The 24,410-nt window shown below is 39.1% G+C and overlaps 1 protein-coding gene across 1 annotated transcript in view; it reads left to right on the plus strand.

The window, feature by feature from the left end:
• LOC139727188 (laminin subunit alpha-2-like) overlaps positions 1–24,410 on the plus strand; it is a 34,379-nt gene that overhangs the window by 3,221 nt on the left and 6,748 nt on the right. The window contains exons 2-19 of the mRNA XM_071638148.1: positions 1,148–1,779; positions 5,392–5,573; positions 6,198–6,365; positions 7,432–7,617; positions 8,182–8,330; positions 11,731–11,882; positions 12,394–12,543; positions 13,554–13,879; positions 14,264–14,395; positions 14,938–15,081; positions 15,802–16,123; positions 17,977–18,219; positions 18,729–19,099; positions 19,872–20,048; positions 20,805–21,065; positions 21,706–21,849; positions 22,938–23,113; positions 23,662–23,881. Coding sequence (XP_071494249.1) covers positions 1,148–1,779; positions 5,392–5,573; positions 6,198–6,365; positions 7,432–7,617; positions 8,182–8,330; positions 11,731–11,882; positions 12,394–12,543; positions 13,554–13,879; positions 14,264–14,395; positions 14,938–15,081; positions 15,802–16,123; positions 17,977–18,219; positions 18,729–19,099; positions 19,872–20,048; positions 20,805–21,065; positions 21,706–21,849; positions 22,938–23,113; positions 23,662–23,881 — 4,135 coding nt within the window. The remainder of the gene's footprint in view (positions 1–1,147; positions 1,780–5,391; positions 5,574–6,197; positions 6,366–7,431; positions 7,618–8,181; positions 8,331–11,730; positions 11,883–12,393; positions 12,544–13,553; positions 13,880–14,263; positions 14,396–14,937; positions 15,082–15,801; positions 16,124–17,976; positions 18,220–18,728; positions 19,100–19,871; positions 20,049–20,804; positions 21,066–21,705; positions 21,850–22,937; positions 23,114–23,661; positions 23,882–24,410) is intronic.

Here is a 24,410-nt window from a genome sequence, read left to right on the forward strand (position 1 = left end):
TCATAAACATAGTATATATGAGCCAAGTGATGATGTACCTGGATCTGTCTTCATGTACTTTTCATTAGTAGGAGTTATTTGAATTTTGAATTTTGATTAAACTGTAAGTTTAACTGTCAATACTTTACTATAAACTGGCTGCATGGTTTCAAGAGATATAAAATAGAATGACAGTGGTTCTATTTTAAGACTAAAAATGACACCCAATGCATTACAGTAGGAATCCAAAAACATTGATTGGAGAGCGGTCTGCCAAGGTTTTCATTACTGAAAGAGAAAGAGAAGGTCATGATAGGATGCATTGAAACTTAGTGCAGTCCAACAATTGTACATTGTAAAACAAAACAATGCCTTTATTTTTTATTATATCATGTTGGGTCATGGGGATTATATAAGATACAACCCTCAATGTAAAATCCCTCTATCTTTGAAAGTACATGTTATATCTCCTCTTTTTTTTTCTTTTTTTTTCTTTTTTTTTGGGGGGGATGGGGGGGGGGGGGGGGAAGCATTGCGTAAAATCAGTTTCAATAGCATTTGAAATGACCGGACAACAAAATTTCCTCCTTTTTTGTTTTTGTTTTAGTGCAATTGCTTGATTTGCAGAGTAGATTATTCACTTTAAATTCTTTTTATTTGGGGGGGGGGATGTAGATATTTCTATATGTGGGTCGCCCATATGCCAACAAAAAGAATTTCCTAGATGGACATTAAATGAATCTGAATCTCTATATAAAGTAGGACCCTATAAAATTCTAAAATCTTGTTTGGATTTACAGTGTACATTCATGGCCATTAAATGTTAGTGACAAACCTGAACCTGAGAAATAAAAAAAAAAAAAAAATCCATCTTGTCATTTGTGCTTGGGTGGATACTTCTCCACAACTCTCCAGTAGACCACATCTTTTTCTTTCATTGACCAGTAAGATAGGCTGACAATTTTCCCTATTTGTTTGTTCGTTAAGTCCTTCTCTCACATGGAATACACGTATCTTTGTGGTTATCAGGAATAAATCACTGGAATTTAAAGAGATGATAATGCACAGGAATCAAAATGTAACATTACCAAGTTGGTATGTTCACTGAAATAACAAATTCATAGAATTTTGATGAAAATAATCATACTCATGTTGTTCTTTCTACCAGGGCTATGATATATTCGGCATATGTGATGCCTCCAACAGCTCCTTTGCCCACCCCCCAGACCTCATGATAGATAGTCATGACAGAGATAACCCAACATGGTGGCAATCGATGTCATGGTATGACTACCCAGTGCCGCTAGAAGTCTCTGTGACGTTATCCTTGCACCATTCTTATACCCTCGTGGACAATGTGGATATCACGTTTGCATCGGGACGTCCCAAACAGATGATCATTGAGAAGTCGAACGATGGAGGGGTTACCTGGGAAACGCTCCAGTACTATTCAACAGACTGTCAGGATGACTTCAGCCTGCCTGATATAAGCGCAGGAGATGTCGCCAGTGCAACGTCTGTATTCTGCACTTCAGACTTTAGCGGCACCCTGCCGTACAGTGATGGTGTTGTTGTGTATGGGGTGGAGGCCAGGCTGGCGCTTTTATTTTCGGACAGTCGTCTGCCGTCAGAGCAAGTGGCAGCGTACCAAAATGACGTTGCCTTCCGCAGTCTGCTGACGATGACAGACCTTCGGCTGAGGCTGTTGTACCCAGCCACCGATGGTCTGGAGATAACTGGGCAGCAGCTTAGTCTCATCAAGTATTACTATGCCATCTCGAACATTGAAACCTACCTCATGTAAGTCCAGAATTGGTGGTAATCATATTACATGACATTGTACATGTACACCAATTGCCAATTGTATGATTTATTTCCTCAGTGTACAATTGCAATGTGCCAGACATTTTCAGTTTAACACTCCTCAAAATGCAAGTTTTGCTTGTTTCAAATTTAACCACTTTATAGATTTTCACTTGATGTAAAGATGACTGCAACATCTAATCCATTCCTGTATCCTGCAATTAGATAATTTTCCCTCACCTTCCACAGGTGGGCAATTCCATGGTAACTGACGTTACACGTAAGGATTTTCATGAAATTGTTTACCTTGTAGTTTTGTGAATGAAAGCACCTTGGGCTTGCAATTAGCATTGATGAATAAGTTCATGAGAATGAAGAAATAGGTGGAAAGTTTTTCTCTCAAACTGCATTTCTTATCACATAGCAAGTGAAAATGTGTCGGTAACTGACGTTACAGAAAAAGGACATAGAAAATTATGGTGTAGATGTAAATGAAAATATCTCATGTCCCTGACTTTTAGCCTTTATGTGTTTGATATGGCAATACACCTAGGTTCTTAGGAACAGGTGTGCAAAATAATGTGCACTTTAGTTGTCTCCTTTTACCACCATGCCAATTTCAGTGAAGGCATGACGGTAACTGACGTTACGTAACTGACGTTACGCTTACATTTGCCATAGGGTTTACACATGCAAAATCATGATTGGGAATAGCTATGTGATATTTCATAATTCTGACCATTCAGAATGATTTGGTTGATATGGAGTCATACCTTGGTTCATCAGTCATATATACACAATGAAATGAAACAGTAGTCCATTTTCTTTGTGTTCTATGAAAACTTAAAGGTAAACATGTCAGTAACTGACGTTACGTAACTGACGTTACACATACTTTGCCGTGGGGTTTACAGAGAACTAATTTATTTAACAGGTTATCACACTGCTGCAATGTACCAGTGACAATCCCAGGCAACTACAGCAACAAATTAAAACAAAATCTAAAGACACAAATAATATTGGGTAGGCCCTTAGGGGGCACCCCCCCCCCCCCATGCCATAGCACAGTTGGGCAAAAATAATGTAAATGCACAAGAGGATATTTCTTGACATTTGTCTGAAGATTTTATTTTTTCTTCAACATTTATGATTACACAGAGCCATTAATAGATTAAGCAGTTCCAAGTATAAATATATCGACATGACTAAGGGCTTTTTTGTTTGTTTGTTTGTTTGTTTTTTAATGAACAGGAAAGTTTTTATCTACATAGAGTGCTCCACCCATAATACCTTGTAGTACTACACAAAACATGGATATTTTTGTGCTTGAAAAAAATATCAAAATATCTTCCAGGTCATGGGGAAAAAAACATGTATCAACTCATAAATATGCATAAATATGTATGAAATCTATTGTGATATATTTCTCCTTCTTTTCTTTATTTAACCCCTGATGATCTCCATCATCAATTGATTTAAATGAAAAGTGTCGCACTTTTAATATTTCTCTGTGAAGAAGAAAAATAAATGCTTTTTTGGTCAAAAGAGCATTATTGTTTTATTCCTAGCTTGAAGTAATTTAACTGTTTTTCTTTTCCTTTTCACTGATATATCACGGCTTGCAAATACATTCGAGATACCAAGAAATCGGACTTTGCAACGAAAGAATACTAAATTCAATCCGATAAAAAACTCTTCCTGTTCATAATTATCATGTGTTGTATTACAAAATGTCCCTGCATGAATAGAATAAAGTAATCAACAAATACACACTGTATGAACAATTTTTTAAAACCCTATAGAATCCTCTCTCACTTTGAGCAACATCAGTTTTAAGTTTCAAACAATAATGAGTACATGCCTTACGTACCATAACACAAGATGAGCCATGTTAACTACACCACACATTTAAGTGCAAGAGAAGAAATATCTGTTTGTGCATTTGCCTTGAGGTGTAGAAACTTGACTAAGCTTCCTGAAAAAAAAAATGCCAGCAAAAGCAAACATTGGTGAAGATTGTTAAACTGTTGGTATACAGCTGTGCAGAAGTTTGTTTGTTTGTTTGTTTGTTTTTTAATAGAAAATGTGGTTAACATGTAATCATGTCATTGATTAGGCCTACAAACTTTGGTAGCTTTATCATCCCATAGGACTGGGAATGTACTAATTTGAGTGCATATACTGTATGTGGCAAACTAAACTTCCAGATGATTTAACCTTAAACTTGTGCTGAATCAAAAATCGAAAGCTCAAGCCCCCCCCCCCCCCCCCCAAAAAAAAAGATAATCATGGTAAATGAATGAATAAATGAATTTAGAAATAAAATAAAATTTAAAAAAAATATCCATGGACATACCATGGTAATGACATCATTTCCTATGAAAGGGATTGCTGCTCTTTGTTGTAAGTTGACTTCCCAGATGTATTGAAATGGCCAAAAGTCAAAAAATTTGCCTCAGTTATAATTACTGTCATGGTAACTGACGTTACATACTCGTGTATGACGTTTCGGTAACTGACGTTACACATCTTGTAGTGTTCATTTTGACTCTCCAGTATGCCAAGTATCCTTATTTCTGGTATTAAAATAAAGGCATATGGGCATACATTAGAAATCCCAAGTTACATCATACAGCTCACTTCCTTTGATGAATAAACGTAAAAATTCCTTGTTTTTGGTAACTGACGTTACATCCATCATTATCAAAGTAATTAACAGTTTTTATCAAATTCTTTAAAGCTACCAGCTTTTTTTCTATCGTGTGGTGAAAGACTTCTCTGGTTACTGCATACATATGAAAGATTGCTGTTTAGAGTACCAATAAAGTGGATATACAGAGAGTAAGTTATGCGACAATACACTCTTTTCACCATTGAGTTATAGGCATATTTTGGCAGCCATTTTGAAAATCAAAATGGCCGCTTTTATTGAAAAACATAATGATTCTTAAAACTTCAACTCAAGTACTGTTTGAAAATGTATGGTGTTTGAAACAAATATCATTTTGAATTTTTGGCACCTGTGTCCTAGTTACCGTGGAATTGCCCAGGTGGAAGTAACTCAGTAATTCTCATATTTGGCACTCATTTGTGTGGTGTGTTTCTCCCTTCAAATTCATGTAAGAGATCTACATCTGTAGTTGCCATTGACTGCAAACCCACAAAATAATTCTTTGATTAGCACTCTGGTCATTTTGATTTAGGTGGAACAGTATACAAGTCAAATATGTGAGACAATGTATTCCTTTTGTAAGCTGGAGGATTTTTCCTCTATTTGTGAAATTGTCAAGTGAGTATAAGCTCATATTCCACTTAATCTTCCCAACTAGATTGTTCTCCTCTAATGTTCTCCCATAAAATTTGCTTGATATCAAACTCTTCCACATTTTGTTTTTAATGGGCATATATCTGTAGAGAGACACTGGGCATTGTAAAAGAGCTTCGAAACCACTCATATTGGTCCATGAAAAAAAAAATCTTTGAGTCAAGACTTAAATCAGCTCCCTTAAATGCAGTTAGACATATACTGTGTTTTATAATAATCATAATTCGATAGTCACACAGATTAATCACCGCTTGTTTTCCTTCCACATTTTGCCTTTCTTTCAGCTGCAACTGTAATCAACACGGCCGTTTCTGTGTTGCCTCGGCAACTGATGGGGTTATCTGCGATTGCTTCCACAACACCATGGGTCAAAACTGTGAGGAATGTCTTCCACTGTATAACAACCGCCCCTGGAGGGCAGGCTCATTCACCCCTTATCCAACAGGCACTGCCAATGAGTGCGAAAGTAAGTCAACATGAAATTATTGAAAAAATAAACAAGCAAAAACAAAAACAAAAAAAAACTGACCATCCAGAACAAAAGCAACAGAAAAAGTGACAGATAATATTTTTGTGTATATATGTACAGTTGAGCTTTAACCATCAAGCTTGGATTAATGAAGTGTCCTGACAAAATTAATTGTGTGGCAGTGAAATGAAACAATGCTTGTACATGTATGTATCCTTTCTGCTGTGAAAACGCAAACACACATGCACACAATTTAGTAAAAACCAACAAACAAACAGTAACAAGGTGCCAAGATGATTACTTCAGTTAAGCTTGTATAAAAGCTCAACAATGAAGACTTTAATATTCCAGCTGCCAGTCCGTTAACATGTACAATGTAACGCATGCCATAATGAGGCTGTCTGAAAGTCAAACAAGCATACTGTCATGGAAAACATGGTAAATAAACTTTGTGTGCTTAAATCTTAAAATCTGAAATCTGTCTGTATGCGAGAAAAGGAATTTAGACCAGTTTACTTGCACTGTGTCAATCAAATCATTCAAATGCAAACTTCAGATGTGAGACATGTTGTACATTGCAGTATACATCTGGTTCTATGTGAAACGTTGTCTATTTGCCAGGGTGCCTGTGCAATGATCATGCTGACAGCTGTGTGTACAATGCCACGCTGGGTTATGGCGTGTGCCAGGATTGCTACCACAACACGGCCGGCGACTTCTGTGAAATCTGCGTGGACGGATTCTACCGCAATGAGTCGCGTGCCATGAGCCACCCAGACGTTTGCATAGGTAGGCATATGGATGAAGAGCTGGCAAATATTGGCTCAATCAGTGTGCATTGGGTGTGGTGTTAATTGCAATCTGAATCTCCTGCATGGTTTATCGACTCACTAATTATAGATGTTTTGCCTTTATTTCATGGGAGGGGTACTCCATTCCATTAATTCAGTGTGTACGTTGACAGGGAACAAAATTGCTACTTATTGTCAACAATAAATTCAACTTGAATGAAATAAGCTTCACTGTGAAAGCTTAGCCATCTATTGTTACTATGGTGATGTAAAGAAAAGTTTACCTCTGATAGTGATGCATCAAGAGATTATTTCGGAAACCATGTAATCCATTGGTTGAATTCAATAACAAAATACTGTTTTTCAACAAATTAAAAATTCTAAGTGAAAGATGCTTCTAGTAAACAGTAAATTGCATAATAGTGGCTGCCACAGTCAACTAGGATATGAAAATGTCAAGTTTTATATAATATTTGTTTAAATTCAGAAATAACATGGACAAAAAATGCCAAATAGATATGCCAGGAAATGGCAAGTGTAATTGTATTTTTCCGAAAGTGAAAATTGGCAGAATGGTGAGGTTTACAGTCACCACTACATACAGGACAAATTCCACTCAATCACCGGAATGGTACAGTATACATCAGATATCCCAGGGTTCAACACTGGCATTGGGCCAGTGGCCCAGGGCCATTAAAAATTGGTGTCATGCCACCAGACTTTCAAAAAGCATCTCTTGTGGTAGCCCCATTGGGCAACTAAGATTTGAAATAGATTATCATATCTCCTGTTTAGTGCCACTGCATTTTTTTTTTTCATGCCACCTACAAGTCAAATTTAATGATTTTAGTCGGGCGGATGGGCCACCAAAGAAAAAAAAAAGAGTCCTAATCAAAGTTATATCTAGTCATTCTGTAATGACACTATTGATAAACTTTCTTCAATTGCAAAACTCATCTTTCATACTGCTTCAAAATTTACTGAAGTTCTGATTTTGACTTTTTCTTTTGTAGCATTAATTACCAAATAATTTGTGTGAGTTGTTTTCTTCCCTTTCTTTGTAGACTGTAACTGTGAGCCTCTAGGAACAATCCTCAACAGCACAATATGTGCCCAATTTGCTGACAATGAGACAAGCTCTCCGATTGGTCAATGCCAATGCAGGGAGAATGTAACAGGCAGGGCCTGTGACCAATGTGAGAGTGGCTACTATGGCCTCCTTGTGGATCCAAATCCTGGTAATTGCAAAGGTAAGAATGGCAGCAATTAAGATAAAATCCTCCCCCCCCCCCCCCCAACAATTTACAGGTGTAAAAAGGTTACGTATGAAAACAATATGGCAAAGCTGCCAATGGTATAATGACCCCACTTTGTGTATTGTACAAGGATTCTCTTAATAATAATAAGGTCCATGATACATGTAGCTGCAGAGCCCTCCAATCTGTTAACGTAGAAATGGTCAACGTTCGTGGAAACAGGAGATTCAAAAGATGTTCCTGTTTTGATAAATACAAAATGATTGGAGTGTTGCCTAGAGGTGGCAGAAAGAAATATTAGCCTTCATAAAATAACCATCATCAATTTATCTTACCTCAAATGTAAATCCACTGAAGCTTGAAAAGAGTCAGTTTATAGTTTTGTTTATGCTGTCTAAAGTTATTACTTACATGAAAAGCCTCTGATCATGTCGCATTCAAATTAACCTTGCCACAATTTCACATTTTCAAAACATCACTGTAGTGTTACACTATGTGTGACCACCATGTACTTCAAGACACTACTTCAGGTGTGTCCTTTTGTTTGTTTGTTTATAGTGTGTGGATGCAATGTGCTTGGTACAGTGAATGCCACTGAGTCATGTGATCAGCTCAGTGGTCAGTGTGACTGCAAGCCCAGTGTGGACACAAGACAGTGTGGACGGTGCAGAGAACAGTATTACGGCTTTCCTACTGATGCTGAAGAAGTGAGTGAATGTATTACAAGCAGATTTTTGGGTCTTGAAACTTGAATTTGTGTGGATTTTAGGCACTCATCAGCTTACAGATGAACAACTAGATGCATCAAGAGATACATTATGTAGTTTATCAGAAAGAGCTCAGCATTTATTTCAGTATTTAAAGAATGAAAGTCATTAAGAGGAAATGCAAGGAACATTTGAGTATTCTCATTTTTGTCTCGCCCACCGGAGGTGAAGGCGAGACTAAGGGATCCAAATGGCGTCCGTCCGTCGTCCGTCCGTCGTCCGTCCGTCGTCCGTCGTCCGTCGTCCGTCACAAATGTTAAAGTTTACCTGCAAGACTCTCTTATGATGCATAACTTGGCAACTGTTATAGCAATGGCAGCCACACTTGGGTGATAGAAGCACTAGGGGTATCTTCATGTTATGGTGTTGTCAGAGGTCATGTGATGAGGTCAAAGGTCATTTGAGGTCATATATTAAAGGGTATGTGCAAGACCCTCTTTTCTATGTTAAAGTTTACCTGCAAGACTCTCTTTTGACAAATAACTTCACATAAGTTGCTTGGATTACAACCTAACTTGGGTCATAGATGCACTGGGGGTACCTTCATGTTATGGTGCCGTTGGAGGTCACAGGATAAGGTCAAAGGTCATTTTGAGGTCATACGTTAAAGTTTACTTGCAAGACTCTCTTATCACATGTAACTCGACACATGTTGCTACAATGGCAATCAAACTTGGGTGATGGATGCACTGGGGGTACCTTCATGTTATGGTGCCGTAAGAGGTCACATGATAAGGTCAAAGGTCATTTGAGGTCATACGTTAAAGTTTACTTGCAAGACTCTCTTATCACACGTAACTCAGCACATGTTGCTACAATGACAATCAAACCTTGGGTGATGGTAGATGTCTCTTGGGAAGTTGAAGGTAACCACAAGGTCAAAGGTTACAGACAGGGGTCAACGAACTTTAAGGGCCCAATGGTAAGTTTTTAGGGCGCATTTCGTTTATGGCTCATAACTTTTGATCCCTTTGTCCGTTTGTGACCAAACTTGGATGGAACATGTCCCTTGGGGAGGTGAAGGTCGTCACAAGGTCAAAGGTCACAGACAGGGGTCAACAAACTTTTAGGGCCCAATGTTATGTTTTTAGGGCGCGTTTTGATTGTGGCTCATAACTTTTGATCCCTATGTCCGTTTGTGACCAAACTTGGACGGTAGATGTCCCTTGGGGAGTTAAAGGTCATCACAAAGTCAAAGGTCACAGAAAGGGGTCAACAAATTTTTAGGGCCCAATGTTAAGTTTTTATGGCGCGTTTCGATTATGGCTCATTACTTTTGATCCCTTTGTCCGTTTGTGACCAAACTTGGATGGTAAATGTCCCTTAGGGTATTGAAGGTCACCACAAGGTCAAAGGTCATAAGCAGGTCAATTAACTTCTGGGAGTTATAAAAAATATCAATTCCTTGTACGCGAATGGGCGAGACACAATTTGGCGATTGCCTTGTTTTCACTGATTAGACACAGAGTTTGTTCCGGTTTGCATTTGGCACATATTTTTAGCTCACCTGAGCCAAAGGCTCAAGTGAGCTATTGCGATCGCCCTTCGTCCGGCGTCCGTCGTGCGTCGTGCGTCGTCCGTCGTCCGTCGTCCGTCGTCCGTCGTGCGTCGTGCGTAAACTTTTTACATTTTCATCTTCTTCTTGAAAACCCCAAGACTGATTTTCATCAAACTTGGCAGGTAGCATCCCTAGGGGGTTAGGAACTCAATTTGTTAAAATGGGCACCATGCCCCACCCAGGGGGCCCCCAGGGGGGCCCAAACCCCCCAAAATTAAGGAATCTGTCAAAATCTTCTTCTCTAGAACCAGAAGTGATAGAGCTAAGTTAGTGCTATGGGTTAGTACATTGATGATTGTAGTTTCAAGTTTGTTCATGGCAGAATCAGGGGTGCCCCCCTTGGGACCCAGGGGAGGGCGGTGGGGAGGGGTTCTAAAGGGGCCTAAATTGTACATTTTCATCTTCTTCTTGAGAATCCCATGACCCATTTTCACCAAACTTGGCAGGTAGCATCCCTAGGGGGTTAGGAACTCAATTTGTTAAAATGGGCACCATGCCCCACCCAGGGGGCCCCCAGGGGGCCCAAACGCCCCAAAATTAAGGAATCTGTCAAAATTTTCTTCTCTAGAACCAGAAGTGATAGAGCTAAGTTAATACTATGAGTTTGTACATTGATGACTGCAGTTTCAAGTTTGTTCATGGCAGAATCAGGGGTGCCTCCCTTGGGACCCAGAGGAGGGGGTGAGGTGGGGTCCTAATAGGGCCTAAATTGTACATTTTTATCTTCTTCTTGAAAACCCCATGACCCATTTTCACCAAACTTGGCAGGTAGCATCCCTAGGGGGTTAGGATCTCAATTTGTTCAAATGGGCACCATGCCCCACCCAGGGGGCCCCAAGGGGGGCCCAAACCTTCAAAATGAAGGAATCTTTAAAAATCTTCTCTATTATACTATCAGAAGTTATAGAGCTAAGATAATACTATGAGTGAGTACATTAATGACTGTAGTTTCAAGTTTGTTCATAGGAGATCCAGGGGTGCCCCTCTTGGGGGCAGGGGGGGGGGGGGGGTTGGTTGGTTGGGAAGGTCAAAATGGGGGCCTGAATTGTACATTTTCATCTTCTTCCTGAAAACCTCATGATGTATTTTCATCAGACTTGGCAGGTAGCATCCCTAGGGGCTCAGGATCTCAATTTATGAAAATGGACACGATGCCCCACCCAGAGGGCCCCAGGGGGCCCCAATCTCCCCAAATTAAGGAATCTTAAAAAACTTGGGCCCTTATTGTACATTTTCATCTTCTACTTGAGAATGCCTGGTCAAATTTTGGTAGAGCTGTGAATGATTTAGATTAGTGACTGCGTGAAAGGTGAACTTGCGATACTCAGGTGAGCGCTAGACCCGCGGGTCTCTTGTTGTTATACAGAAAGCCATCCCTCAGTGTACTATGATAGCCATAAATTATAGCTTGCTAGACATATTACTGTCTTTCCTTGAACAGTTTGTGACTCATCCAGACTATTAAACTAGTAGTACACTTTGCAATTAGTACTGTACATTGTGACATAATATACAGTACTCAAGGAAATAAACTTCATTGTGATCAGAGCTTCTTATTTTATGGCTACAATCTCCCTGCTCTTGAAAGAGATTGTTGAGTCATAATCAAAAGAAGCGCATCAGAAAGCAAAATAAGCTCAAAAGTAAGACAAACAGCAATATCCAAGTAGTGTCAAAATAGTCAGGGGCAACATCACACACATTGTATCTAATCACTGCAGCACTGCATTCTAGGAAGCTAAAATATGTGTTTTGTAATTCAATGTTTTCTCCATATGACAGGAGTGCACTTTTTGTGACTGTGACCCTGGAGGTGCAAGGTCATTGACCTGCCATGAGGTCACAGGTCGCTGTGATTGCAGGGGCTTTGTGATTGGTCGTCAGTGCAGGGACGTTCAGAGCGGCTACTACTATCCCCAGCTGGACCACAATAGGTAAAGTGGCCTTTAAAAAAAAAAAAAAAAATTGAAAATTTGCATCAACCTCCCCCACCTTTTTTTTTGGGGGCCAAAATATCTTGCTTAATTCCATTCACTTCAAATTCATCCAGTTTTATCACAGCTGTCACAAAAACATGTCCCATTTTATGCTCAAATTCTTCTGGCTGTCACATTGTATCTGTCAGATTGTGATATCACAAGTTGAACAAAAATGCTGAAGGGACTAATTACCATATGTTTTGTTAAAGTTTTATGTGTTGGAACCTCCCATGTACACATTTCGCAGCTGTTCAATTCTATTTGAACAGTAGATATGGCAGTTGCTAAATTGGGATTCAAGCTAAGAAGGAAAAAGAAATAATATCCCATTCAAAAAAAAAAATTACTTTATCAAATAATGTGACAGCCAGTCAGAACGTGTTTCCTTAAGACCCACTGCTCTTGTTATGTCAGATGGCCATATAACCATTGTTTCCACTGTTGTTTTATTTTTTCTTACTGGAAGATATGATGCCTGGGAAGCCAACTCCAGCTGTGACCAGCAGTCTGATGTTCCATCCAGCCAGTTTACTGGGCGGGGCTATCTGGTCTGCCAGTTTGGTGACACTATCATCTTTAATGGCATCACAGCATTTTCAAATCAGAGTGAAAGAATGTAAGATATTTTTTCGTGGTCAACAAGCAGTTAATTTTTACATGCCTGTCAAAGGATTACTATGTATTCTTTCCTAGGAATTGAAATGTGAATCTGTCATTTTAGTTATTGGCAGACTAACCAGATCCTCACCCATATAATCTGGAATTAATGATTGCATCTACACACTATGTATCAAGAAATTAGTGACGGTTATAAGCGAGAATGCCAAGAATCGGTATTCTTTGCCATAGATATATTTATAATGTTGCCTGAACCTTACAGATTCTTGAAAGTATGATGAAAGAATGAATAATCAATTCATGTGCTTTTTTTTGTCCAAGAAGAATTTATGTTAAGGTTTATGCTTGCCTGGCAAATCGTGCTCACATGTAATCTGTCTGTTTATCAGTCATAGCAAAATCCAATTCCACCATTGGATACTTACTAGATGTGGAGATGAAACTCGTAATTATTATCATCAATCTGTGATCTGCATTGAAAGGTAATTTGGTGACTGAACTTTTCAGCATCATCCATAGGAACGGGGTAGCAGCCAAGGCAATAATCACAGACAACTATGAAATGAGGAATATTTCAATGTTTCAAATTTTTGGGGTGAATTTTACACTCTACCTCACAAGCGCAAAAGTACTGAGATGTGGATATATTTCTGGTATCAAAATATGCTTGAATATAATCCTCTCAGCAAAGATGAAATCGTCGGGTGCCCATGCATAGGCCGCTAACGCAATACAAATTGTATTGCGTTAGCGGCCAATGCACGACACCCGACGAAATGAAATAAGTGAAGTTTACTGAAATTGGCGCAGCATATAATATTATTTTCATATATACGGTACACGTTGTAAAAGCTTCCAGTTTACAGTATTCAATATAACTTTATTTCTTTGTAGGGTCAGGAAATAAGTGTTTTATATATCAAATATGCACAGTGCTCTGCAGATGTTTTGCACTGTTCATACAACATGCCTAACCTCACCATGGCTTGTTATATATATTTTCTACAGGATGAACTTTATCAGTGTCCGTTACTCCTACGACTCTTCGGCCCCGTGGTTGATGGTGGCGCTGACCGTTGCCGTGGAAGGAGCCATTGACCCCTCGCTAGTTTGCCCGTATCCCTCGGGAGACATCATAGCAGAGTTATCTCTGTCGCTGGAAGCCGGAGTCGGGGTGTCCTTCGTTTCAGACGATTCATTTTCATTCCACCGAGACTGTTCTTACAGTGTAGAGCTGCAGTTTGACAGCCCAGGAAACGGTGCAAATTCCATCTCGATAGATGCTGTAGTCTTACTTCCAGACCCTACACTCTTCACTGTCTACCAATTGGCAGGTCAGTATGATTGTAGTCTCATTAAAGGTGTTCTATCTTGTTTTGTTTTTTCATAAACTGTGCATTGCATTGTACTTCAATACAAAATTGTGGAATAAAATTGTCAAGTTTTGTAGTGTAAACAAAAATACTGACGAGAATGAAATGTTTTGAAGTTGCAGGGGAGTCTACCTGAATAGTAAAAATTTGATATATTCGGAAATGAGTATTACCATCCATGTCTTCATTGTGCTGTACATTTGTTCTGCTTTGTATGCAATCATATGAAAAATAGTTGAAATGTTGCTATTGAGATTGCATCTGCACAAAATATAGTAATCAGCAATGATTTCTGATCAACAATATTTGTTTGTCTTTTCTACTTTAACATATATCATTACCCAGATGCTGAGGAAAGAGATTTCTATGACAGCTGCCTGATGAATTTCTCATCCAAAGCAGAGCGTTCTGCTGCCCTCATTCCATGTCAACCTTTCACCTACTCCCTAATGTTGGAAGTTGCTGGGCAGGCACTACGTAAGTTTGACTAGTAATGCCAATGAATAAATCAAACTAATGTTTTATGTTGGAATTCAGGCTTGAGTTGAGTATTGGACAGATATTTTCATTCAAACTGACCATGACTGATGTTCCCTTGAGGTCTGAACTGTGAGCTTTTTGTCAAAGTGATTGTTTGACAGAAGAAAATGCATGTATACTGTGTTTGAATCACCATGATCTTTCGCACCTCGGATATTTTGATTTGAATTAATGCATTGATCATGTTCGCGCAGTATATATGCTTTGAATGTTTGTATGAGTCACCTTTTGTCAGTGAGGTTATAGTATGAACGCAATTTCATGCAGGTGTAATTGTTTAATCCCATGTCTGTCTTTCACTCTGTTTCTCGGTCTCCACATTAGTCTCTATACTCCTCCTGTATGTCATTTTACAGTGGAATAATTTAAGATAAGACATATTAATGCACAAGTGTGCAGTGTGTATGTGCAAAAATCATTTTGCTGCTCCTGTATGTATGAAATATACATCTTTGTGATGTGTTTATAAATTCATTCAGCATGTAGCTGCGATCCAGATGGATCTCTACAGACAACCTGTGCAACCTATGGGGGCGCCTGTCTGTGCAAGCCAGGGGTCGGAGGTCAGAGATGTGACCAGTGCTTGCCAGGGTTTTTCAACTTCACAGCAGACGGATGCCAAGGTAGGGTATGAACATGTAGCTGACATGACATAGCTTTGATCTTAAGTTCTGGTGCTGTTGTAAACTGCTATTACAGCACAGTAAGAAATATATAGAAATGTGAGTGCATGTGTCCAAAAGTGATCCATGGTATTCCTGTCAATGGTGATAACTTAAATGTGAAAGTTTGCTGTCATATCTGAATGTCTTTTCGGAGGGAAGAGCATTCAAATGCTAGAATAATTTCAAGTCCTGGGAGAATTAATGGAAGGTGTAGAGTATTTCTTTCTTTGTTGATAAACCAAAAGAGGATGTACGCGTGTATATGACTGCAGTCCATCCACAAACACTTGCTGTATTTGACAAAATTTTCATTGGAAGGAGTCATGTTTTTACATCTATTTTTCCTTCAACTTTTCATGATATTTCTGAAAATGACATGTTATGAAACCATGATCAACACTTCTTCTTTTTTTTTTAACAAGAATTACACTTATCTTGTGACTTAAAGAGAGGTATGCGTGAGAATATTGATAACTAATTACATAGTCATTGATTTGTGTTGATGAAAGCCAGTGAATCTAATCCTCAATTCCAATTCATGCTTGAGTTGGATGAAGAGTTTGAACTCAGAAATTGTATGGCATGTCTAAAACACACAGCTTGACAATGTAGATATTGCATGTATATGTTGAAGAAAATCTCCATATCCCAATGAATGCTTGACTGTTTTCTTGACAGCCTGTGGGTGCAATTCAGAGGGGTCAGTCACCTTGGCATGTGACTTCCAGACTGGTCAGTGTCCATGCAAGGAGGGTGTGGCTCTCATGGGTCAGCTGAACTCCCTTGGGATGGAAAGCAGCAGACAGTGCAGTGTCTGTCTGAGGGGCTTCTATGGGTTCGGTGGTGAGGAAGGCTGCCTGGACTGTGGCTGCCTGGAAGAAGGGTCACTGTCACCCCAGTGTAATGAGGAAGGGGTGTGTAGCTGTATGGAGACTGTGGGAGGAGAGAAGTGTGACAGGTGTCTGGATGGCTTCTTTAACCTCACTGTCAGTGGCTGCAGGTATGAAGAAATTATTGGATGTACACTTGTTTTATTTCAGAGAAAGAGGTTTGAAACAATGGCAGCATTTACTTTGGAACCATGGCACGTGTGTTTTTCACATTATGTAGTTTGGTTTTTGTGGGATTTTTTGGTGGGGGAGGGGGATGGAAAGGTGGGCAGAGTGATGACAGATTATGTACAAAAAAGGGTAGAAATCTAGTCCAAGCATGTGAATTGATTTCATGATATGTGTGCTAAACTTGACATGGAAGGAATTGTTTGCATATGGTAATTTGCTTGAAATTCTAATTAACTTTATTACATGGAAGGCTTGCAAAAATTTTGTCAAATATTTCTTTTGATATTTTGTCAATTTATTTACTCTTGACACTAGCAGTTGTACTGGAATACTAACAGGAAATGGTGCAAGTATTCAGACAGGCACAAGGAATAAGACTGAATTATTTGACTAAATCTTTTGTTGCATGAAAAGAGTGGAAAGGGTTTTTTGAAGTAAGAACAATCACGTTACTTTATTATGCCCTCGCCACGAAGTGGTGCCGGAGGCATTATGTTTTCGGGTTGTCCGTCCGTCCTTCCGTCCGTCCTTCCGTCCGTCGTAGCGTCCGTCCTTCCGTCCGTCCGTAATAAATTTTGTGGACAGGGTAACTATCAAAACCTTTTAAGGTATCCTAATGAAACTTGGCATGTATGTGTATTAGGGGGTGAAGTTGTGCCTATCAACTTTTGGGTGCACATGGTCAAGGTCAAAGGTCAAAAGGTCAAGGTCAAATACGTAAAATTTCACTATTTCCTCCATATCTATGCAATGCCTGAAGATATTTTCTTGAAACTTAGTGTATACATGTATTACCCAATTAAGATTCTCTGGTGAAAGTTTTGGGTCATGAGGTCAAAGGTCAAAGGTCAAAAGGTCAAGTTAAAATATTAAAACTTTGCTTTTTTTCTCCGTACCTTGGAAATTGTTCAAGGTATCTTCATGGAACATACTATATATACATGTACTGACTGGCAGTTATTATCTAGAGAATCTAGGGTTCATAGGGTCAAAGGTCAGGGGGTCAAAGGTCAAGTGCAACACTTCAAATTTTTACTATTTCCCTCATATTTATGTAATGCCAGCAATTTTTTTTTTGTACACTTGGTGTATGCATGTATAATCTTATATAGATTATCTGGAAATTTTCCTTTTCTCTTTTTTTTTTTTTTGGGGGGGGGGGGGCGGCGGTTTGCCTCAAAGGTCAAAAGGTCAAAGATCAAGGGAAAGTGCTGAACTAACTTTTTCCTCCATATCTCAGAAGTGGCTCAAGTTATCTTGAAACTTACTACATATTTATGCATGTTCTGCCTGACAGTGATTATCCTATGAATTTTAGGATCAAAGGCCAAAAGGAAATGGTAACAGTGTACACTGTACTTTTCAATACAGAAATTACACTTTTTCTCCATACCTTGAAAATTACAGTATTCATACACTTATGAATGGGTCAAAGTCAAGTTAAAGTCCTTGAATCCCCAAATACATGCTCTCCTCTTCATCTAATTAAACCTAGGTAAAGGAAGGTGAACATTCAACACATTTGTGACAAACATGTAATTTCAATATTTTGCCAATATTGTGAAAATGTAATTATACATTGTCCACATGTACTATAGACCTATTAGGAGAATCATGCATTATGGCGGAGGCATAGCAGTCGCCTTAGTGACATTTCTAGTTTTCTTGTAACTAGTCTGTATCTCAGAGGGAGCCTTAACCATTGGAAATTCAGTATGAAAGACATAATTAAAGTCATTATATCAGTTGACATGATTGTAGATGACAGTATTTTGTATCCTGTCCTCATCAGTGAGTGTAACTGCAACCTGGCTGGGTCTCTAGCTGTCAGCTGTGATCCCATCCTGGGTGTGTGTTCCTGTAAGACCAGTGTCCAGGGCACAAAGTGTGACCAGTGTGCACCAGGCTCCTTCAACCTTGCCGTGTCCAACCCAACTGGCTGTCAGCCCTGCTTCTGCTATGGCCATGGGACAGTGTGCAACGCTGCTCCAAATTACATCCAGGATTATATCACCTCGGACTTCACAGATGGAAGGTGTGTCTTGGGTAGAATCTTCAGACAAGTTTTCTTCTGTTCAGCTATTTGTGGGATAGTGTACTTTGGCCCATATTCTCATTTATTTTAGTGGATTCACAGCTTGACCCAATTTTCTTCCTTTAGTCAGCATGTTTGTACAGAATGCAGTTCTAAATTACTATTAATGTATTGTCAATTGCTGTAAGTGCACAGACAAATGACATTGTATAATCGATCTATTGAAGACTGATAATGGTAGAGGATTTGATCTCAAAACTAACCAAATAACAAGATGAACAAAGTCTCTGAAATCGTCTTTTATGTGTTTCAAACCTATCTCAAACTAATTGGTTATCTATTCTCAAACTATTAAAGGAGCTCATTAGGGCTCATTTCAGGACTGCCTTTGAATGCTTCTGAACTGCCATTGTAACTTGTGATACATTACAAAAAGGATATTATGATTGTTTACAAGTACCAAGAGTCATGCATGTTACTGGCTGTTGTCTCTCTTGTTTGATATTTAGTTCCAGTGGTTGGCGATCTTCTGAAGCATCCTCCTTGGATGTCAACGCAGCTAACATCCGTGTCTCTCATCCACCCTTCCTACCAAGTGGAGAATCCATCTATTTCTTCGCTCCGTCATCCTATCTGGGTTTCAAGCTCAGCTCGTATGGTCAAACATTCTCCTACTCGGCCAAACTGGACATAGGGACAGTTGACCTCTCTGTGGGTCAGTATCTCATTATGACCGGAGGTCCACAGAACACCAGCATCTACTACACCGATGAGGCCTTTGTGCCCTCCCTGCAGACAGCCACGTTCACTGCAACCTTTTATGAAAGCTTGTGGAGAGAGGTGGAAGGGGGCAGCGAGATTTCTGATCAGGACTTCCTAGGTAAGGAAACTGATTGAATATGCACAAGTGTTTCTCTGGAAGAAGTTGTCAAATATATTGGCCAACCATTTACCCATTACTGCCTTTCGTTCATCAGTTTGCACATCCAGGGGTGTGCTTTATTCATCAGGTTGCACAGATATCTTGCAATTGATTATGAGTGAGTGAAGCTTAAGTTATCCTAGTCCTTACTGTATGGCAGTGAATTTATTAGTGTGGGACTGTCAGGATATGACATATAAATGGTTATAGTCTCACAAAATGGCCAACTTTCATCTGTTGATAATACATTAACATTCTTTGATACTGCTTAGGTGAGAGCAAGTCATTGGATGAATAGGCAAAATCCACTTCATGTTTTACCACATTAACTGATGGATGTAGATATCAAGTGAAGTAGTCATAGCCTTTTAACCCTTCTGCTTTCATCTTGACAATAATGACGCATAACCCTTCGTGTGCCTCTTGTCAAGTCTGCTGGAGTGATTTCTTCTTTCGTTGGCACAGGCGTCTGAAAACTAATTGCCATGGCATTTCCTAATCCCCTTAATCTTATAGTACCATGGCCTTCCAGTTGGAATGAAACACACTGTACACCTGGGTGGGCTTCTTCTATCTTACCATTAGTATCAAGTTGAGACAAATTAACTCAAATGCTGATTAGAAAGCCTGCCATGTTTGAAGCAAGCTTCTTGGGGATACATATTAAAAGGATTTAAATGTTTTGTTGTATTAGGCATAAATGGTTCTCGTTTCTACTCATCTCACACAGCTATCTTGGCGGATGTCACAAGCATCCAGATTCGAGCCTCATTTGGTGCTGGCACTGCAAGCACCTTCTACTCAGTTTCCATGGCAACGGCAACCTATGATGCAAACCCTGCAGCTGAGGCAGTAACTACAACTAACGTTGAACAATGCGTGTGTGACATCTCCTCAAACACCATGGGTACCATTTTTTTTTTTCTTTCAATCAATACTTTGCTGACATTCACTGAAGTTTCATGTGTCGTGTAAAGTTTGCACTCCATTTTTCTAGTTTTTGCAATGCCAATTTCAAGTATAGGTGATATTTTGTTAAGATGAGGGAAATAGTTTATTTCTGATTTTATGCAATAGTATGTGGAGATACTTTTCTCTAGTATTCATGATATGATGGCAAAAAAAAAAAATGATGAAAAAAAGAAAAAATGCTGCATCATTATTGTATCTTTTGACACAGGTTTTGATTTCCACTAACTTCTACGTGACAAACAGAAAAAACCTGTCTTGCAAATTTCCATATCACCATACCTGTTCCTCATAAAAGCAGCAGGTTGGATCAGTCTGTAGCATTATTCCCTCTTGATTAAGAGGTCCAGGGTCTGAACTGCTGTGAGTCCCAATGAAGAGTGTTGTGTGTTATCATACCATCCCCTCCGTATTTAGAGTTATAACCCTCGCATAAGATATGAAATGGAATCCCCATGTCATGGAGATTCACCATTCAAACTGAACCAACTAACTTCCCATGAGGAAAAGATGAAAACCTGTTTAGGTACTAATACTTGTTTTACACACCCACTGTGAGGTAGGATCTGTGAAAACGAGCCCTTGTGTTCATCGTACAATTGTAGGTATTCAGTAATAGTCAGGGAATCTTATCAAACTAGGAAAGAGATTCATCAAAGGTCATGTGACAGTCATGTGATGCTTCCTCACACAGGTCTGTCATGTGACATGTGCCTTGCTAGAACCAAGCGCCAGAATCCGTTTGGCCCACCCACGGAGCCCTGCGTTCCTTGTTACTGCAACGGTCGGTCGTCATCTTGTGATCCCGACTCTGGAGTGTGTATAGACTGTCCTCTGGGGACAGTGGGTGACTTGTGCGAGAGCTGTGCCGCAAACGTCCTGGAACCCGCCTGTGACTCCTGTATCCCAGATTACTATGGCTTTGGGACTGACCTCTTTGGTGGGGGCTGTGAAGGTAGAGTTTAGTTTCTTGTGTTTGTTGTCCTTTGTATTTATTTGTTTGTTTGTTTGTTTGTTTGTTTGTTTGTTTGTTTGTTTGTTTGTTTTACATGTGAGTTGGGGTTGATCCTTTTCTGAAGTATACATGCCTTGAGCAGCCAAATAAAGGGGAATACTGTAGATCAAGTAACATTCATGGCATGATACTTTTATTTGCAAATCGGAGCCAATTACCTTTTTCGTGGCATGAAATTATTGCGAATTGCCAACCATTGAAAAGTTATGAGTATACTACATCACAAATGATACAGATATATATTGAAGTTTTGCGTGCATTTTACATATTTGCAAATCTTGGCTCCTCATGAAAGTTTCATGCACACAAAAATTTCTGGTTTTGCAGTACACTGTGTTCTATTTGCCAAAGGTTACCCAAATTTTCATCCTAATTTGTTTGTGTGAGCTCGCCTCTCTGCTCTAAGCTCATACAGGTATCTTATTTAGATAATTGTCTGAATTTTTGATAGTCTGCATTTACCAACCCATTTACAGCAAGGTCACTGTTTGACCTTTAAAATGTAGAGTCCTGTCTGACTGTGCTGCAGCCCGATTTAACAACTCTTCATGAATGCTTTCTCTTGACCTTTGCCCCAAAGCATGCAACTGTAATACAACTGGAACAGGAGGTGCAACTCAGTGTGATAACAACAGTGGCCAGTGTCCTTGTGTGGGCAACTTTGGTGGCAGGTTGTGTGACGGTTGTGCCTACAACTACTACAACTACGAACTTGGCTGCCTCAGTAAGTAATGTATTGACATGTATTCCAACATTTGAAGTATCCATGAGTAGACTCTTTGCCTTGCTGCTTTAAGATACAGTGTGTCAGTATTTCCAGTGCTTGGTACTAGGCAGCTGTGTTCTTGGTTATTACTACCCCCACAGTCGTTAGGATGCATTTCCCCTAGGATATCAAAAATTGTCAACTCGTACAGTGTACCATGAGCACTGTTAAGGGTACAACATATCTCTGTATCCTACAGAAGAGACCAATGAATAGTTTGTTTGCATTTTGAAAAGTACATTTGAAAATTATAATATACATTATTGAATGTAAATTTTCATATTTTGAGACCTCTGTGGTACAGTGGATTACACTGAGCTTTCAAGCACGAGGTTCTGAGTTTGAAACACGCTCTTTTAGACAAGGTATTTTAGCCACAGTGTCCTCCTACACCTAAGTGTGTAACTAGTTTCCTTGCAGTGACGAGGTAATAATGGCAGGCCCCTGGGAGTTGCAAGAGGCCATCCTTTGGTAAATAAAGCCATGTTATGTGGAGATTTATGTGAATGTGAATATAAGTCATGCTGTTTTACAGCAATATCAAGTTTTCAAGGTAAAGAATAAGAAGGGGACTGAATACAGGCATGTGAATCAGGTAAAAAGTTAATTGAGTCATAATCTTGTGCCTTTATAGTCATGTGGAGCTGCTTGAACCAGACATCTTTTTTTCTCTCTCTCTCTCTTGCTATTTGTTTTGTGATGTTTTGGTATCATTTTTGTCTTTGGTTTTTAGTTAAACCATACATTGCGCTGTTTTTCTTGAGTTGAATAAGAATGTACTGTATAATGTCAAAGTTCATGATTAAACTCAAACAGCCAGTTGTGAAAAGGTATAAAATTATATATATATTCATTCATTCATCCATTCATTCTTTATTGGTCTATGTCAGACATAGAAATTTGGCTTCCATTGACATTACATTGTAAACCAAAATGAACATGACAATACAATCATATGTATTTGTTTTTGTACTATGCCTGTTATATCTTGTAGTACCTTTGATTGTAAATTTGGCTGACTATTATCCGTTTCTGATTCTGTGTAGAATGTGATGTTTGTTACGATGGTATCGAGACTGCCCACTTGGAGCTTCAGATCTCTGTAGCAAACCTGTCAGCTTTTGTGAGATTCTTGGAAGACAGGGACAACTCTTCTATTCCAGCACCATTTTATGAGCGTCTTCAGGAAACCAACTCAGAACTCGCCCAACTTTTAGATGCAGTGAGTATGAATATCTTTGGTACATAATGAGACACTAGGTGCTGTTTCAGTGAGATAAATATGGTGTTAATAGCCTTCTGGCAGTAGCTGGAAATGCTCCAAGCTGATTTTGAAGCTTTTGTTTATTCATGAATTTCTCCCCGCTGCCAAGACAAGTCTCATTTATGCAGTGATGCTCAGGAAAGAAAGTAAAGTTCTTCTGTCTTATGTGTGAAAAATAGGAAATAGTCATATTAGCAAAGTGATAATATGTTTAAACTATGCAACTATTTGTTTTTTCAGGAAGAAAGGTGATAGATCTGTTCAGTAATACATATATCTTTATCTACAGAAATAAATTAAGGAGTGAATTTATGTAATCCAACTTGATAAAGGTGTGCATTTTGTCTGAACTTCCCTCGAGTATATACATGTAAAGGATTGTAACAGACATTTATGATGTGTACAGTGCTGCACTGTCAAACTTGAGGCATCTTACCATTCTTCTTTGTGGTATTAGCTTTAAAAAGTGTTTGAGTTTAACTTCGTCCATTTTCTGTGCTTCACAGACAAGTGCAGCTGTACAAGATGGTGCCAATTTGCAAAGCACCATCGTTGCTCTAAACATGGTTGTGGAATCTCTTATGGAAGCACTTGACAGCGTTGAGGAAATGATCACTACAGCGCAGGAGAATGCTACCAGAGCTGAGGAGAATGCACGCGTTGCTATGGAAACTGTTGAACTGGTGAACCAGGAGCTGACAGAGGCTTATGGAGTACTCACAAGTGGTGAGACCTTGTCACCATACTGTAATCCTGGACTGAGTTTTGTGGTGTTATTACTTTATTGTCTGCTGTAGTGTATCCACAGACAAACTTGATGACTGTACAAGGTAGCAGCTGGTTTACCAACATACTGAAGAATTGAATTAGGAGCAATGGCATCAGGTCGAGACCTCTATTTAATTCATTCAAATGATACGATGATTAAAGGACAAGTTCACCTTCATAAACATAAGGATTGAGAAAATGCAACAATATTAGTAGAATACATCAGTGAAAGTTTGAGGAAAATTGGACAATCGATGCAAAAGTTATGAATTTTTTAAATTTTTGTGTTGGAACCACTGGATGAGGAGACTACTACAGCTTGTGAGTCATATGCGTACAACAGTATAAAGAAAATATAAAAGAAAATTCAACATATTTTCACTTTTTTCGCATAATAAAAGAGCAATTGACTTGCCTCTTTCTAAAGGCAGGGGGAATGATATTACCCATAACATTTATCGGTAACGAGTCAGGGGAATGTGTATTT

This window comes from Diadema antillarum, unplaced genomic scaffold (assembly GCF_040938485.1).
Source record: "Diadema antillarum isolate AM-2024a unplaced genomic scaffold, OU_Dant_1.0 seq00000122_RagTag, whole genome shotgun sequence".
Taxonomy (NCBI): Eukaryota; Metazoa; Echinodermata; class Echinoidea; order Diadematoida; family Diadematidae; genus Diadema; species Diadema antillarum.